At 45.4% G+C, this 17,102-nt stretch overlaps 2 protein-coding genes across 3 annotated transcripts in view; one reads left to right on the plus strand and one right to left on the minus strand.

The window, feature by feature from the left end:
* Positions 1-7,361, plus strand: part of Gpr39 (G protein-coupled receptor 39) — a 199,948-nt gene extending 192,587 nt beyond the window's left edge. Inside the window, exon 3 of the mRNA XM_004626371.2 lies at positions 6,722-7,361. Within this exon, the coding sequence (XP_004626428.1) occupies positions 6,722-7,230 (509 nt within the window). The 3' untranslated portion in view covers positions 7,231-7,361. The remainder of the gene's footprint in view (positions 1-6,721) is intronic.
* Positions 7,362-7,473: 112 nt separating this feature from the next.
* Positions 7,474-17,102, minus strand: part of Lypd1 (LY6/PLAUR domain containing 1) — a 28,246-nt gene continuing 18,617 nt past the window's right edge. For both annotated transcript variants that reach the window (XM_023709698.1, XM_004626372.2), the window contains one exon: positions 7,474-7,856. In XM_023709698.1, the coding sequence (XP_023565466.1) occupies positions 7,621-7,856 (236 nt within the window). In that variant the 3' untranslated portion in view covers positions 7,474-7,620. The remainder of the gene's footprint in view (positions 7,857-17,102) is intronic.

The following is a 17,102-nucleotide window of genomic DNA, read 5'->3' on the forward strand; positions in this document are numbered from 1 at the left end:
TGATGGCAGAGGGGAAAGGGAGAGAAAGCAGGGAACAGAAAGGAGATTCCATTGCTTTGTGAGTGGAAAAGCTCAGAAATGGAGACGTGGAAGTGGAAAAGGACAGGAGTGGAATGGAGAGAGAAAAAGGAAGAGGAAAGGAAGGCAGGGAAGGAGAGCAGAAGAAAACTAGATGTGAATAGGGAGAGTGGCTCAGAATAATGAACTGGAGGGCAGTTGTCAAGGAGGGAAGCCAGAGGCAGCAGTCCTTGGTGGCTGCCACTCACTGTGGACGCAGATGAAAACATGACGCTTCAAAGGCACGTGGGAGACAGAACATGCCATGGCCAGTCATGTGGGCTCCACCTCAGCTTGTGCTTCTCTTAGGTTAGTGTTCTCCAATTGGGTGGGTAGCTGAATCACCTAGAGGGCTGAACCAGATGCTGGGTTCTTGCCCTGCGCTCTCTGATGTGATAGGTTTGGGTCAGGGCCTAAGAGTGCTTTCACATTAAGTTTCTAGATGTGTCTGATGCTGCTAGTCCAGGGGCCCCTCTGTGAACTATACTGTCTTGGAGCTTAGAAACTGGACCAAGGTTGGCACTGACTTGGGCTTCTCAGGTCAGACAAGGTCAGTGAGTGTGATCAGGGTCTCCACAGGCTTGCAGAAACAGATTGGCAAACACTAATGTATAAATCCAGAAAGCGCTAAAACCTTTTATTGGATGTATTTGTCTCTTCTTGGCTTTTCATTCAACAAACCATATGCTTACTTTCCAATGGCAATTGCTATTTAAATGTCAGTTGACAGCAGATGTTCCTCACTCTACTATGTGCAAGTTTATTTATTATCCACAAAACGTGATGGAGTGTTCTCTAGCCAGGCTGTTTTCCCATCATCTCCACACATCCCTTTGTTGCAGCTATACTGAACCTCATAGCTCTCAGAAGGCTGCTGTCGTGCTCCTCCACTTCATGTCATGGCTGCCTAGGCTCCTATTCCCCCATAACTTCTGGTCTGAATCTTGCAAGGTGAGGGCTTAGAACACACAACAGCCAGTCAAGACATGTCTGCTGAGTGACTGAAGTTGGGGGAATATACATTAGGAAGAAATGGGGGATGCCTAATTCTTGCTTGCTGTAACCAGAAAACAGGTGCAGGAACCATCAAGAAAAAGACTAGTGATAAGAAGAAACCCTACATCCTCCTTAACATCCCCACTGTGCTCTCAGGTCTTCAGTGATGAGAATCCAATGCCAGGTGGAAAAGGAGAAATTTGGGATTTATTTAAATCGTACAAACTACGTTGCTTGGGAAGATTAAGTCTCCAGATCTTTCCACCTTAATGCTAATGAAATATCTTTTTATAAGTTGGTACTTACAAAAGATGGATGGATCAATGAATATAGATAACAGTGGCTTTCTGGATGAATGGATAAACAGAGAGGTGATGGATGGTTGGCTGTATAGGTGGATGGATGGACAGACAGATGGACTCCTTGTAGGCAAATTCACCTGGTCATGATCTGAAGTCATATTTTATTGGCTAAACATGTTGCAGCTACATTAGGCTAGGTTTTACTTTCTTCTTCAGGGGACATGTGTGCCCCAGGATTTTGCTGAAAGCCTATTCTTGGGGAATAGGCTTCTGGTCCTAAAGCTGAACACTGGAGGAGGTGCTGTATTGATCTGCATGTCACTGTAGCTCATGTTGTGGTCAGCACTCAAGAATAAAAAGCCTAAAACTGCAGCAAGAGATAACATCCTCACTGTACAACCAAGGATAGGATATTGTGTTTGAGGAGCAAGGTGGGGTGATCCTGGGAGAGTCTGTTTCCACATTTTTAAAATATGGGCTACTCTCCTAAGTTCTCTTCCTGTTCTTTGAGTCTCCTGACTGTAAGGTGTACTGCGGGGAACACACAAATAGATAATCTGCACTTTAAAGCTAGCAGGGAGGGGCGAGTCAGATACATCAATGCTGCCATGTCCCAGGCAGAAGCGAATCCATTCCTGAAAGTTCAGCCAAGCAGGCTGCCTCGAATGCCTTTGGAACACTGGACCGTAGTGTAGGATGGTGTAGGATGCTGTTGGGCAACTGTATTACTTTCTGTTTTTGAAACACTATTTTGTCAAAGATGAGCCTCTGTTATTATCTAATGGCTGTTGCTGTTGATATTATCTAAATGCGGTTGTCATTTAGCTTGGTGATCAAGAAGGAAGAATGAAAATATGTAGAAAAACATACAAAGGTGTTTTTAGTGTAAGGCTGCCTAGCGTATAACACAGACCTAGCAATAATTCAGTTAAAACAGTTTACCTGCTCTACGTGGGTGAGTTCAGTTCACTGATCTTCATTCAAGTTCACAGTGAAGCTATTTAACTGCGGGCTGCACGTGGCACCACACAGCATAAAGCAGTATAGATTTTTTTCCCCCAATGTAATACACAAGTCCACATTGATTGCAGAAAAACATAAATTTAGTCAAAATTTTAATACACTCTATTAAAGCATGAAGAAGGCTTTAAAGCTTTGTCTTAGCTACAGCACAGCTGGAACTAGAGTTGAACCAACTGCAAACAGCCAGAATAGAAAGTTACCTTGGGCCATGATATTTATTCTCAACAGTGTATCACTTAAAATAATGAACGTTTTCAAGTGTAAAAATGAACAATTACCTGTCATCATAAAATGACCAAGTGCAGAAGGGAGCTAGTTTGGTTTACTTGCCCAGTGAGGCTAACCTCCCGGTTACAGTGCCCATTTTAGTGCCTGTTTCAGTGCCTGTTACAGTGCCACATTTGTTATGTACCTGAATGCCCCAGGCCCTATTTTCTAGGACAAAACCTATCTTCAAAACACAAGAAGAAATGCATTAGCCATTCTGCCACCTCCAGCTGAGGTGGGAGAAGTCTGTTTCAGTGTCTGGGCCAGGTAGTTGGTACAACGTGCATTATTGTACAAAATGGCCAGGCAAATTTTGCACTAAGTACAAAACATAGCTGTGTGCTTCCAGAATTAAACTTTAAATAATGTGGAGTTCCTTTCTATGGAAGGCTTTCTACAAAAGCACTAGATAACCTATTCTGCACACTCGGCAAGAAGTCACACATGAGAATATGATCAGGTTTTAGATTATACTATTGCAAATATGGATTATGTGCATGAGTTCTGAGGGCTTGCTTGGAGTGACATGACTGTGTGTGAGTTTGGAAAAGGGACAGGATGGGGGAGTGGGAGGGAGAGCAGATGAGGAGACTTTCTAGAAGAGCTAGGAAGGATTATGTTCCTCTGAGCTGTCCTGTATGATGGACACTAGCCATGGCCACTGCTCTCAGCTCAGATGTGCTGTAAAAGTAAAAATCACACTGAGTTTTGTAGATTAAGTATGAAAAATGCAATGTCTCAATAACTGTTGTATGCATTACATGTTAAAACCACGTGAAATGGTGTTTCTTGTATGTTGAATTAAATATTAAAGTTGATTTCATCTATTTCAATGATTATTCAAAAATTTTAAATATATGACTAATTCTATATTTTCACTAGATAGAGCTGCTTGGTGTCCATTTTACATGGTGGAATAGTGGTTAATGTTTGTTTTCTTGTGTTCCTGTAGTTTCAAACTGAAACTATGAGAAACTGAAAATACTTGATTTTGAAGAAAAATAATGATCAGGGGTCTTGGAGTCTGGCAATCATGGGTCCTGGTTGTGGCTTTTGTACGGCTAGTATCTGGGTGTTGACTCTGCATTTGCTAAATGAAGATCCTGTGCTTATCTCACCAGTCAGAGCTGAGCAGGTTGTGGGGTATGAAATGCATGGGAAAGAAGTAGTGCGCTTAGAGAATGACCGAGAGAAAAGCCCACCACCTTCAGCTTTATTCCTGGTTCTATTTCACGACCTGTTGGATGTAAGGTTGTAAGGTGACAACTGTAAAGTTCTGGCCCACTTCCTTTTTTAAAAATGCATTTGGTGCAGGGTCTACAGGGTCTCACTGCATAGATCAGACTTGTAGGGATCCTTCTGTTTTTGGCCTCCCAAGCACTGGGATTACAGGTACGCGCCACCATGCCCAGGCTCAATCACCATTTCAGTGCACTCCCAAGGCAGAGTTGGCATAGAATGCTGCCGTGGAACCCGGCTGCTGTGCTCCGCCGAAGCAGGTGCTTGGTCTGCTTCTGCTTGGATCCATTGTCTCTTGTCCTGGCTTGTACTTGCTCTCGCACCTATCCTGCTACATCTAGAAAAGTCACCTTTCCTTTCTTTTCCTTGTTGATAGTCTCTTAGCTGTGTTCTCATTTGCTGCTGCTTATTCAGAATGAGCCACCTCTCTCTTAATTAGCTCATTTCCATTTCAGAACAAGAAATGTATCCTGGCTGGAACTACAGCCCCAGCGACAGGTCTCAGTCTACCTCAATCCTATCTCCTCTCTATGCTGGGTCTTAGTCTTTACCAAACTCTTCTGCTCTTGATGCAAAGATCAAAGAGGAGTGAGGCTCAGCAAGTGTGTGTGTGTGTGTGTGTGTGTGTGTGAAGCTAACAGCCCAATAAAGGTCATGTAAGGAAGCGGTCAGGGGAATGAGAAACACAGGGCAGAAATGACTTTGTAACTCCTCTCCCTTTGCCCTACGACCTTCCTCTTCTCACTGCCTTTGCTTGCTGCCTTTAAAAGCAGCCCGTGGCAAGTACGTGGTGCTCTCTTTGCTGCTGTAGGTTTGCTGCCCAAAGAACCGCCTCCTGCAATGTAGCATACACCTCTAAAATCAATCAATCACTCGACTTCCACGTTCTGAGAACCAGCTGCTTAGATGAAGACAGTTGTACTTGTTCTGTGAAAGTCAGGGACTGAAGAAAAATGGAGAGCTTTGTGAGGACATAGAGCTAGCTCAGGCATGGGAGGCTTCTTAGCTCCTTCAGAGCTAACGGGATGAACCACTCCCTCAGAGCTGTGTGAGATAAAGACAAGGAACAGAAACCTGAGGACAAATTTGTGCTAGCACAGGTGGCTGGAAGCATCCATGTTCCTCAAAACAGTGAAAAAAGCCCCCACGTTCCCATGCAAGTATTTTTTTAATCAGAAAAATGTTGATTTTTTTCCCCCTTTCCTCCAGCAGCTGTAACTAGGTGATTAGGAATATACTCTTGACTTAAGATAGTTTCTTTTTGCCTTTTCATCAAATCAATATGTTACTTTGCCTATTTTATTTTTAGATTTACTGACTGTTCTCAGGGTAGCAGATTCAAAGGGAAGAAATAAGCAAATTGGCTTGTATTTCAAAGCCAGGGCTGAGGTTTGACAGGAAGAACACTTGGAAATTAACAAGGGAACAGAGTTTCCTAGGCTTTCCTGGCTGACAGATGGGCATTATGGAGATTTGTCCTTGGGGACACTGAGCTATTTCAGTGCTGTAGAACACGCCATGGTCTCTCAGCCACCAGGCGAGGGGTGCTCAGGTGGGTGAGAGCAGGAAGCCAACCCTGGGTGCATGAACATGGCTTTTTCTCAAAGCATTTATTACTGAAATATTTGCCATCAATCATAGGCAAGAATCAATCTCTGCCAACTATTACTGCTCTGTGGTTTCCTAGAAAATCAGAGGGTTTGAAAATATGAATGAATTTTCCTTGTGACTCAAATTTTGGAGCGGGAGGAAGCATTCCTGAACACAAAAATACAATTTTAAGCTATCAGCTCTCTATGTGAGAACTTAGATTCTGGGTTCTTGGCTTCCAAGAAAAAAGGGCAGATGCCCGGGAGATGGGCTGATCTTCCTTGCTTTCTCAGTGTAGATCAACTCTTAGGATAACTATGACTTCAGTTGTTCATGGGCTACAGAACATCTTTTTCTGCCAGAACAGCAGGAACAGGGATGAGCATGTCAGAATGCAAGCAGTGTGGGGGTACAAACGCACACACGCATGCGGTCAGCTCAGACCTGGCCCACACAGGGTGCACTGCGCACCTCTCCCGTCCAGGGCCTGATGGTTTCCAGACTGCAGACGCTGCAGTTTAGCGCCACAAACGCAATGCGGTTAGTGTTCCTAGCTAAACTCAGGATTCTGTTGTTGCTCTGGATAAATTTTTCCCACACAAAGATGGAAGTGATGATGAAGCTAAGAGTGACCGGACTGAAGCAGAGGCGCTGTGGTGGCTACCAGCGTCATGGTTGGAGATGTGCATGCCCCACACATGTACATCCAAAAAGCATTCTTGACCTTGATTTTCTTCTGAGACCAAATGCAAAGTCAGTGTTGTTAAATGTTTCTTCATTACCAAAGGGGAAACTACTTTCATCTGACTTAAAAATATCAAAGGGTTTTCTTTATGCAGACATTCTTTAAAATACAAATACTGCTTCATCTTGTATGGCTGTACCATATGAATACATCTATTTCTTTAAAACAAAAAGACAAAACCAGAGTTATGGACAGCATAAAATATTTTCTGGATACACGAGCAACAATGAAAACATTTTTTAAATTAACAGGCATCAACAGGTATAAATACACTGTCTAAAGCATTTAATGGTCTTTAACAGAGCCAACTCCCCTGAGCTTGAAACAGCGTTAAATTCTCTCTTGCTGGTGGCAAAAGAAGCTGTCAAGCACAACATTGATAAATTGGTACCATTTCCTGGCCAGTAAGCACAGAACCGAGGGGCTAAATATTTTATGATTTTTTTTGTTTATTTTTGTTCTCATGCTGCTTCTTCTCTTCCCCCCTCCCTTGCCTGCTCAGGGCTGATTGTTGTGACGTTAGCTGTGTGCTGGATGCCAAACCAGATCCGCAGGATCATGGCTGCCGCCCAGCCCAAGCACGACTGGACCAAGTCCTACTTTCGGGCCTACATGATCCTGCTCCCCTTCTCGGACACCTTCTTCTACCTCAGCTCGGTGGTGAACCCGCTCCTGTACAACGTGTCCTCGCAGCAGTTCCGCAGGGTGTTCCGGCAGGTGCTGCGCTGCCGCCTGACGCTGCTCCACGCCAACCAGGAGAGACGCCTGCGCGCCCAGGATAGCTCCTGCGCCAGCAGCGCACGCGCCACCCGCAGCCCGCTCCTCCTCTTCGCTTCCCAGCGCAATTCCTCTGCAAGGAGACCTAATAAGGTTTTCTTGAGCACATTTCAGAGCCAGCCCATGCCTGAATCGAAGCCTCAGTCTCTGAGTGAGGAGGCAGCACAGCCCAACTTGGAGATGAAGCCAGTCAGCTCTGCCGCAGAGAATGGTTTCCAGGAGCACGAGGTCTGAAGGTCAAGAGAATGGGACGTGGCCCTCCCTGCCAAGCAGCGTCACCCTCACATGAGCTGCGCCCCCCTCAGGGACATGGGGAAGCCAGAGGCTTCTCAGCAGGCAGGCGCTCACCTTGGTGGCTGCTAAGGGCTGATGTTGCCAACCTGCCCTGGACCCTGGCTTCTACGGGCAGGGGTGCTGACCTGCGAGCCAGCCTCTTCCTTCAAGTGTACACTGTTCAGGTGGACTGGTTGTTTTACTTGCAGGGAGCTCTTGCACTATTTGCAAAGGAACAAAAATAGAACAGCTTCTTCTCTACCCAGAATGAAGGACACTCAGAATAAACTCAAGGGGGTGGGGCTCAGGGGCCTGAAGAACAAGGCAGGAGGGCTGGTAGCTGCTTGAGCTTCAGCAGTGTGCCAAGAGGAGGGCTAATTGGAGGAGCAGGGCGGTGGTGGGGCGCGTGGGCCTGAGGGCCGAGGCGAAGCTGCCCCTTTTCTTGGGCCTGGGCCCGTTGCACAGAGGTGTGTTGCAGCAGCTGATGCACACTGAGTTCAGTTTCCCCGGGGAGCAGAAGGACTGGTACCCGGCAGAGGCGATGAGACAGGCGGCCGAAGACGCACAGGACTTGCGATACATGATCCCTGCAACACAGACCCAAAGGAGCTGGGTTAGTGCGCACCGGCCGGAGGCCCTCTGTCCCTGTGAGAGCAAATGCCTTCCACAGCCCAGGGGCTTGCTGGGCTCGGGAGGGGCTTCAGGTTGCTCCCTGAGCTCCCCAAGGTCAGAGCTGTGGCTAGAGAGGCAGTAATCACGGCACTGTTTTTGATAACATTTTTTATGGAAAAAAAAACCATACATGCCAATGTTTGCAGTTTGTAGTACAGGCTTTTATGTTGTTGTGGGTTGTTTTTCCCACTTTGAACTATGTCATCCTAGGAAGACGGCATGTGGTTTATCTAGAGTGTATCTCTTAGAAGTGACCACAGAGAGATGGCTCTTCCTTATTAAATTCGGGAATTCCTTGACTAAAGAGTAATTCCCCAAAGGAAATAAATCCTTACTACAGGGGGTCTGACCTTTCCCAGTGGAGTTAATGAAGACGTGGCCTGGCTGGCAGTGTGCCCAGGACAGCCTCCTTTTCAGGAAAGCAGCTCTGCCCTTGGGTCGAAGGGCCCGAGGCCAAGTTAGCAGCGAAGAGCTGGTTTTCACTAATACATTGCACTGTCTGGGCACCAAAATCTCTGAAGACGGCCGGAGACCCTTTGTATCCTGTCTAAACTGCCATATTGTCACCAAATTAAGGTGTCCTCCATCATCAACTGACTTCCTAAAATTGACAGTTTGTCAAGTCAATTAATAGCTAAATTATTTAAAGACTTTCTTGGGTGCTGGACTCTCTACGGATGCTTGTAGCGTACTAATCCATGTACTGCGGTGCCACAGCCTGCACCTGGCATGTGTGCCACAGGGCCATATATTATGGCTCCTGCCCCCTTCAAGGCACTACTGGTACATGGTGGAACCTTTGAGAAGCGGCGCCTCGTGGGAAGTCTTAGATCACTGGGGAGCAGATCCTTGAAGGGGACAGTGGGACCTCAGCCTCCTGCTCTTTTTTTGTTCTGCCACATATGCTCCAGCATGATGTACGGTCTTGCCACAGGCTATGACCAGGGACTGAAGCCTTCTGAACTGTCTCCCAAAATAAACCTTTTCTTTTTCTAAATTGATTATCTCAAGTATTTTGTTACAGCGATGGAAAGCTGACTACTGCGTACCAAGAGCAGCCCAACACATGAGGTCTCCTGGTCAGCCTTACTGTGTACATCTCTTTCAAGATCCCAAGGGCCAGTAACCAAGGATTTTAAAACTTGCAACATCACACATGGAAAAAGAATAGCAGTTAGGATTTGCACTTAGCATTTTGGCTTTCATCTATAGTACTGTGTAGCAAGGGACAGCAAATAACACTGAAAATGGTAGTGGGTATAGGGTGGTTCTACTCTGAAGATCATTTGTGGTGTGTGTTATCTTATATTGACAAATGATTAATACTGGTGGATTTCAAAATGAACAGTCTCAGGCAGTTTGCTGTTCTGTGCAACTCAGGGATGTAAAACACTGATCTCACCAGCAGCCTAGACCCCTTACCCCTAGTTCCTTGCAGGTGTTGGGCAGGTGTGGGTTCAGCTCAGACTGCCTCCTCCATGAGAACTGCTACCTTGGCTGTAAACAGTGAAGAATCAGAAGGCCAAAAACTCCAAGTGAGAAGGGACAGATTTGCCTTAAAACATGCAATTTACGTCACTGTTTTCTCTAAAACTGCATGTTTGAAAGGACTGATTTTTCTAGCACTGTTAGAAAATCCAGGAAGGGTGCCGCTCTGGTGATGTACAGTCCGTGTACAGAGGATGTGCGTGGGGGTGCTGCTGTCTGGCTTCTAAGGAATGTGGCTCAGGCAATCACTACAACTTCTTTTAAAAGAAAAATAACGATATAAAATTGCAAAACAAGACAATAACAATGTTCAGCACATTGTGCACTGTTATCTTCAAAGTAATTACTCATAAGATACAGGCATGAGAAACCAAACAGGCAGTAGGCATATACCTTTCCTTCTGATGAGTTAATAGCAATTTGCAGTATCTCTCTCTTAACTGTCGTGTATTTATGTCTAGTGGTGTGTATATATGTCTAGTGGTGTGTGTGTGTATATATATATGTCACTATATAATATTTCAGAGCTATATAGTGATATAGATATCATATATACTATAAATAGTAATATATCTATTTATATAAAAATATATATCTTTTTTTTATACCCAGTGACCCTTTTGGAAATTACATTTTACTATCTTTTTCGTTCTAATTTTATTTTTATTTTTCTGTATTTAGGACAGGATCTACAGGGTCTCACTATGTAGATTGGACTCATAGTGATTCTCCTGTTTTCAGCCTCTCAAGTGCTGGGATTACAGGCATGTTCCACCATGCCCAGTTTCAGTTAGTCTCAGTGCGCCCTGGGGGCATGCCAGGGACCCTGGCCACTGTTCTCTGTAGTTCTAATTTTAAAGCATTAATGACACCTGCCACTTCAAATAAACTTTCTTTAAATGGTTTAAGAAGGTAAGAGGTGCTTGCACTAAGGAATAGGGAGAGCCAAGATTAAGAAGGGCTTTGAGAAAGTGAAGGCATTTCCCCCACCCTCTGACTGCAGTGGACTGGAGATGAGGTCTCCTCTGAGAGACAGGGACAGGGCTGGGTAGAAAGGCTGTGGGAGAAGGGCTGATTATTTGTAATCTTCAAAGAAGAGGAAACAAGCTCCCTCTTCAAGGACCTCAGATAAAGAAGAGCATTCATGGTCCATCTTCAGCAGGCAGCTGGGGAGGAGGAAGCAGTCAGGACAAGTGGGGTGGTCGTCCAGGAGTAGTAAGGATTGCCCTGGAGGGCGTAGTACTGGGAAAGGACACAAGCATGAGGAAGTCACAGTAGCCTGTGGTGGTGGCACAGGTGCAGAAGACCACTGCACATGAAATCCGAGGGAGGTGGAGGTAGGGGAAGGCACCCCTTGGAAGGGGGAAGAAAAGTTGCTTGGTCGGAAGGGTAGGATGAGCCTTCAGACCTTGATCAGCTCCACTGCTCCCATGTGTATTAGGATAAACTCCATAGTGCGTACAGGATTTAAATGTTGAAAAGGTGAAGAAAACCATAGAAGTACTAAAAATTACCCCAGAATCCTGAGCAATTTCTTTTATCATATATAAGAGTAATGAAGGTTCTAGGTTATTCTGTGATACACCCTGAGCAGCCAATATAGAAAAGATTGACAAATTCATGTACAAATTATATACATATGTAAATATATAATGTATTGTATATATATTTATATAGTATATATACAATTATATATATTCATTCATACAGGACAGTACATTCCCATAAAGGAAAGTAAAAGACAAGTGAAATACTGAGGAAAATAACTCACATCACAGTAAGTGAATTTTCTTAATAGATCAAAAGCACAGCAATCAGCAAGTAATAAATTGCATTCAGTAAATTATAAGGCATCCCCCCAAAATGGAGAAAGCTCACAGAGCAGGACACAGGAAGAGCTTGGAAGCACATGAAAAGATCCCACCCTCACTCCTGAAGAGATGTGCAAATTAAACCACATCCAGACCCCATTCTTATCTCTTGGGCAAAGATCAAAAGCTCCCTAGCAGCATGTCCCTGGGGCTTGAGCACAGGCCCGCCCTTACACTGCTGGTGAAGGTGTAAGTTTCAGGAGGGCAATGCAGCGGCAGCTGCCAGCGTTAGGACTTGATCCCAACTTCAGTTCATCCCACAGCCATTCACACGTAAGCAGGATGGCCGCACACAGGGCTGTTCATCAGTGAGTGGTTTTAATAGCAGAAGAACAGATGATGACTGTCATTAGGGGCCTGGTAAACACTCTGTGTCTTATCTACATGGGGCATCACAGACTTTGGAAAGGGGATGATTAAATTTTAAGAATATGTTGTTAAAAAATAAAGTGCAGCTGGACAGATCTCTTTTTTTTCCTCTTTAATATATGAATTCATGCTTATTATGTTCTAAAGATAGTTTTCAGGGCTTTATAAATGCTATCATTTAGTCATTTTAGTGATTCTTGAACAGTAATCTCCATTTTGCAGATGGAGAAATTGAGAGAAATGAAGAAATTTGCTTAGAGGATATGCAGATAATGTGACACAGCTGAGATCCAAACCAAGAAAACTTGGCTTTATGACTTTTTAACCATTGCACTGCATTCACACCATGTCAGAATTTGTGTCCAGTGGGATAAAAGGTGGGACCTGTACACGTACACTTTGCATACACATGCACAGAGTATTTCAAGAGGAATACACAACAAAGAGAAGATATTGGTTGTCTTGGAGAAGTACTAGGTGGTCGCAGAATAGGGGCGGAAAAGAAAACGGTAGGCTTGTTCTCTGCCTTTTGAGGTCAGGACCATTAAAGTACCTTTCTAAAAAGGACCTTTGAAAATAACGCCTCCAGTGCACCGTTTTATTAAATGGCTTCTCTTTCTCACACTAGCACAGGGGCCTTCCTGGTGACATCTACCGGAGGCTCCTGGAAATGAGTACCCCCTGAGCAACACAAGGTATCCAAAGCCCAAGTCCCAAGGCAGGGACCTCTGTCTCATGACTTCAGGTCCCGGCCTGGGGGTGGAAGGGCTGTGAGCAAAGCCAGAGAGGGCCTTCTCACAGATTGCCAGTGGATGTGCACACCAGCACAAGACCAGAAGGTTCTATGATACACATGTGTACTTTTGTGTGGTACTGAGGATTGAACCTAGGGGTTTATTTCCATGCTAAGCATGAGCTCTGCCGCTGAGCTAAAGAAACCCAGCCCTGTAATAACTTAAAATGTACAGATTTAATTAATAGATTCATTCCTTAGCATTTACCCTACAAAACAAAATACACTTCCACATCCCTAATCAGAAAAAAGCACGTTCATACTGTGGGATGTTAAACAGCACTTAAAAGGAAATTGTGGAACTCTATACAGATCTGGAAGGTTCTCAGTGAGTAGAACAATGACGTTCTGGAATGACATTTAAGTATACCATTTATGTAAGAAAAAAACCCACAAAGCAATACAATATATGCTGTGGCAGTGTCTACAGGGGAGTTGTGCATACATCTGAGTGTGACTGATTGTTTCTAAGTAAAGTCAGAGCAAGGGGTCCAGAAAGCTGTGCACTAAGTGGTGTCATCCCATTAGGGAAGGGTTGGTACTCAGGAGCTGCTTTTGATCTGCTGTATCAATGTTTTGCAATGGGAATGTATTCATAGAGAGGTTGTGTCTATACACTGCAAAGTAATAGAAATGGCAGAACCAAGTGAGCTGTTTCAACTGTAATTGCAGCCCGACATGCAGCAGCAGCAGCAGCACATGGCCGTAGGGGGCAGGCGGATCCACACCATGCTGGCCAGAAAGCATACCGCCTCACGGGGCTTCTCTGCAAGATCAGACAGTACTGTCCAAGGGTGCTATGGCTAGGCGTGACCTCAGTAGCTGGGTGAACAGGAAGTGATGTCTAGACTGCAGGGGCCAGATGTGGGTTTTCCTGGACATTAATGGCTGGCCCACGGTGCCCAGAAACCCAATACCTCCAGGTTAGGGCAGGAGAAGGTAATGACCAAGAAGAGAAGTGATGTTCCCTAAATAGCTGAGATCTTTCTGTCCCCCCCCCCCTTTCCCTGCATCATCTTTTTCTTTTCTTTATTTTTTAATGTATTTGGTACAGGGTGTCACTATGCAGTTCGGACTCATAGTGATCCTTCTCCTTTCAGCCCTCCCATCACGGGGATTATAGGCCTGCACCACCATTCTCGGTCCTGGTGGCCAGCTCACTGTGCCTGAGGGCAGAGCTGGCGAGGCATGTGATGCTGGGGAATCAAACCATGGTCCCTGTGCTTGCCTAAGAATGCACTTAGTCCACTGAGCTATCTCACTGGCTCTGCATGATCTTTTTCTGAATCCTTCCTAATGTTTTACTAATACATCTGTAGTAACAGAATGTAAACCCTGACAATGTGAACACTGCCTGGCATGTAACCACTTAGTCATATTTATCAGATGAATAAATGAGTGAAAGAAACAAGACCACCAGAAAATGGAGGGATGGAATTGAAAGGGACCTGGAGGTCTCATGATCATGGGCACTTCTCTGACAAATTCTGACTGGAATTTTATTCCTGGCCTGAAATGGCTTGTATCTAGCTGTCCCAAAGCCTCATGTGCTCAGGAGGGGGCTTTTCAGAGGCAGCTGGATCTGGAGCGTGTGAGTGTGGATCAAGGGTGTGACTATGTAGCATCAAGGGTTTAGCATAATTCTAGATGTGCATATTGGGAAGCTCCACTGTAGGTGTGGGTGGCGCCACCCCAAAGGCTCCTGGCCTGGATGGGGTAAGAGAAAGGAAGGTGCGCTGCTAGCTGTGTCCCACCTGCTCTGCCAAGAGACCATACAATGGTTCTCTGCGATGCCCCTCTGCCGTGCCACCAGGCCGCCCTGCCTCAGAGCCAGCTGGCTATCGACTGAAACCTTTACAACTTGGGAGCCAAATAAATCTTTCTTGCTTTAACTTCTGGGTGTTGGATATTGTGTTCCTACCAGGAGAAAAGTAACTAAGACGTGGCCAGGGAGCCCTGAGTAGCTAAGGTACATAAAAGTAAAAACATCTCGAGGCCTTGGTTCACACGGGGCAGAGCTCTGAGAGGCCCTGATCTTGGTTAAAGGGTTCAGGCCCAAGCTAGCAGACTTGGCTGGTTGATGAAGGGTGCTCATCAAGTGCAGCAGAGCTAATCCCAGCTTGGCCCTGCAGCCGCTGCTTGTGCCACACGGGCACACAGATGTGTCCTGTCATGGCCAGTCCTTCTCTAGCTCTGACCTGCACAGCAGAAGCTGGTTCCTGAAACACACTGCCTACGATCCCCAAGTTAATCAAGACACCTAGCATTTAAGACTTGAATCCTCGTTAGATCATCAGAGAGATGATGGCCTCCTGGGGGCTCTTGGGTTTACGTGGTGGCTATGCCTGCTTGCTTTAAAATTACCACAAATGTGCTCCCCGAGGCAGTCTTTCCTATTAATGTGTCTCATTGAAGCTGTGACGGAGGGGCATGCCAAGGAATGAAGAAAGGGGTAAATAAAGCTGAGGTCATTTCCAGAGAGTTCACTCCACTGTAGCAATTTTTCCTTTTCTTTGGGACCCCTGAAATTAGTCTATGGAGGAATTTATACTGCAAGAAGTTAGAAGAAAAAAAGGGCCTTGATCCCCTGTTCCCCACAGGCTTCAGTTACATATATTTAGATTGAAATTTACCCTAGTAGGTGGCACATATTTCTGCACCACTTTACAACTTTAAAGTCCCCCATTCCACTTTAAAGATGGCAGAAATAATCCAATTTGTTTCTTTTTTCGGAACCGGGGATTGAACTCAGGCCCTGGTGCTTCCAGGGAAGCACTTATTCCACTGAGCCATCTCCCAGGCCAATAATTCAATTTAGATGTACGAATATGTGTAAGGTATTTGGAAAAGTGCTCAGCCTGAAGTAGGCATTTGATGCTGCTGTAATAATTATTTGTCCATGAGGCATTTTCTGGTTTATGCCTTTCACGCATGCAAGTAACTACTTGGTGCATTTGCACATGGTGCCTAACTCAGAGGGGACAAAGACTTCAGTAATCACAAATAATTGCCTGACATTTAAAAATATTGGATCTGTTTTCTCTTAGTTTTATACACTCTGTATATGATCCTCCTGAACTAAATTTGAGCCAAGTCTCAAATGAATTAATTTTGCATTCAAGGGAAGAAAAAAAAACAAAGGCAAATGAGGGCATGGCTAAGAGGGAGAAAGAAGTTTTAGAAGTTGATGTGCATGCTCTATGGCCCCTGCCTCCTCCTTTGTACTGTATCAGCCTTTCTGTCTGGCATCGGGCTTGCTTTATAGGGTTGAATTATTGATTACACAGGATGGGGGAATGGAGAAGAAAAATGGTATTTTCTCTTTGAGTCCAGTTCTTTTGGGCTGCTTCTAAAGCAGCTGGATCACTGGAGCCCAAGTAGATAAAGTAAAAGGTACCTGCACCAACCCTGCTAGAAGCAAGTCCAGCCCAAGAGTCCTCAGCCTTCACATTCTGCATTGCTGAGAGCTGGATCCTGGTTCCCAGGCTGGGAGAAACCTGACAGCTGACCTGGTGGGCAGCACACTGAAAAAAACCAATCCTTTTATGTACTGCATTGCTGATGTGGTGCTGTCACTTCGGCTGAAAGCTTCTTTCATCAAAGGTACTTCATTAAGAAGCTGGCAAGAAGGTGTACCCACTTCCCAGGTAGGAGCAGAGCTAGAACTCAGCCAGGTGGGAAGCACTTAAGCCCTGCTGGCTCTCGGCCACTGGTGTACACAGTGAAGTGGGGATTTCTTACATATGCAGAAGCCCAGAAGCATCCACAGGTGGTCTCAACTTCTCAGTTACTGCTTTGAGGAGGAAGAGAACTCATGCTGACTATAAATGCAAATTTTAATGCATCCAAGGAGAAGCCTTTGCAACAATGGCTAAAATCTCATTCTTCCTTACAACCTGGCTCCTGCTTTGCAGCAGGAATGCTGGGCTCCAGGCCCTCAACACTGAAGGAGCCAGACTTCAACTATAGAGGGCGCACACGCTCATCAACAACCACAGAACTCACAGGTGAGGCAGCCAGGGACGTTCAGGCCACTCCTGCAGCTAACTGGGCCTATGCTAGTCTGGCCATTGCCAAATGAGGTGGTTTCTTCTCTTCAGTCCTTTACTATCCCATTGTGCACAGACAGTCTTTAGGGGTTGGCTCACTTTTCTGTGAAGGGCTAGCTAATCAACGTTTTTGGGCTTTTGATTACAGAGAAGTAGGTTCTGTTCATGTGCTAGGACTGCCACAGCACAATATGACAGTCTCTGTGCTTTAAACAGTAGAAATTCATGTACTCCCAGTTCTTGAAAATTCAGTTCTTTGCTGGTTTAAAGAGCTTTCCTGGCTCACAAAGAGCTGCCTTCCCTGCCTTCTCTCAGCCTTTTTCTCTTGCAGAAGTAAGTAGAGCACACTAGCGTCTCTCTCTTCTTTAAGGACCCTAATCCCACTGGGCCAAGGGCCTCCTGACCTCGTCTAGCCCTCACTGCCTCCTGCAGGCACCATTTCCAAGCATCATCACCCCGGGGATCAGGGCTACAACTCTTACTTTGGGAGGATACAATTCAGTCTATTACACGGGCAGTGGGCCAGATTTGACCTGGGGGCCATAGATTGCTGACCTATCTTTTATCATAATCTATCACCTCTGCAGCATA

Source organism: Octodon degus, unplaced genomic scaffold, assembly GCF_000260255.1.
Source record: "Octodon degus isolate 3935 unplaced genomic scaffold, OctDeg1.0 scaffold00014, whole genome shotgun sequence".
In the NCBI taxonomy this organism is placed as follows: domain Eukaryota; kingdom Metazoa; phylum Chordata; class Mammalia; order Rodentia; family Octodontidae; genus Octodon; species Octodon degus.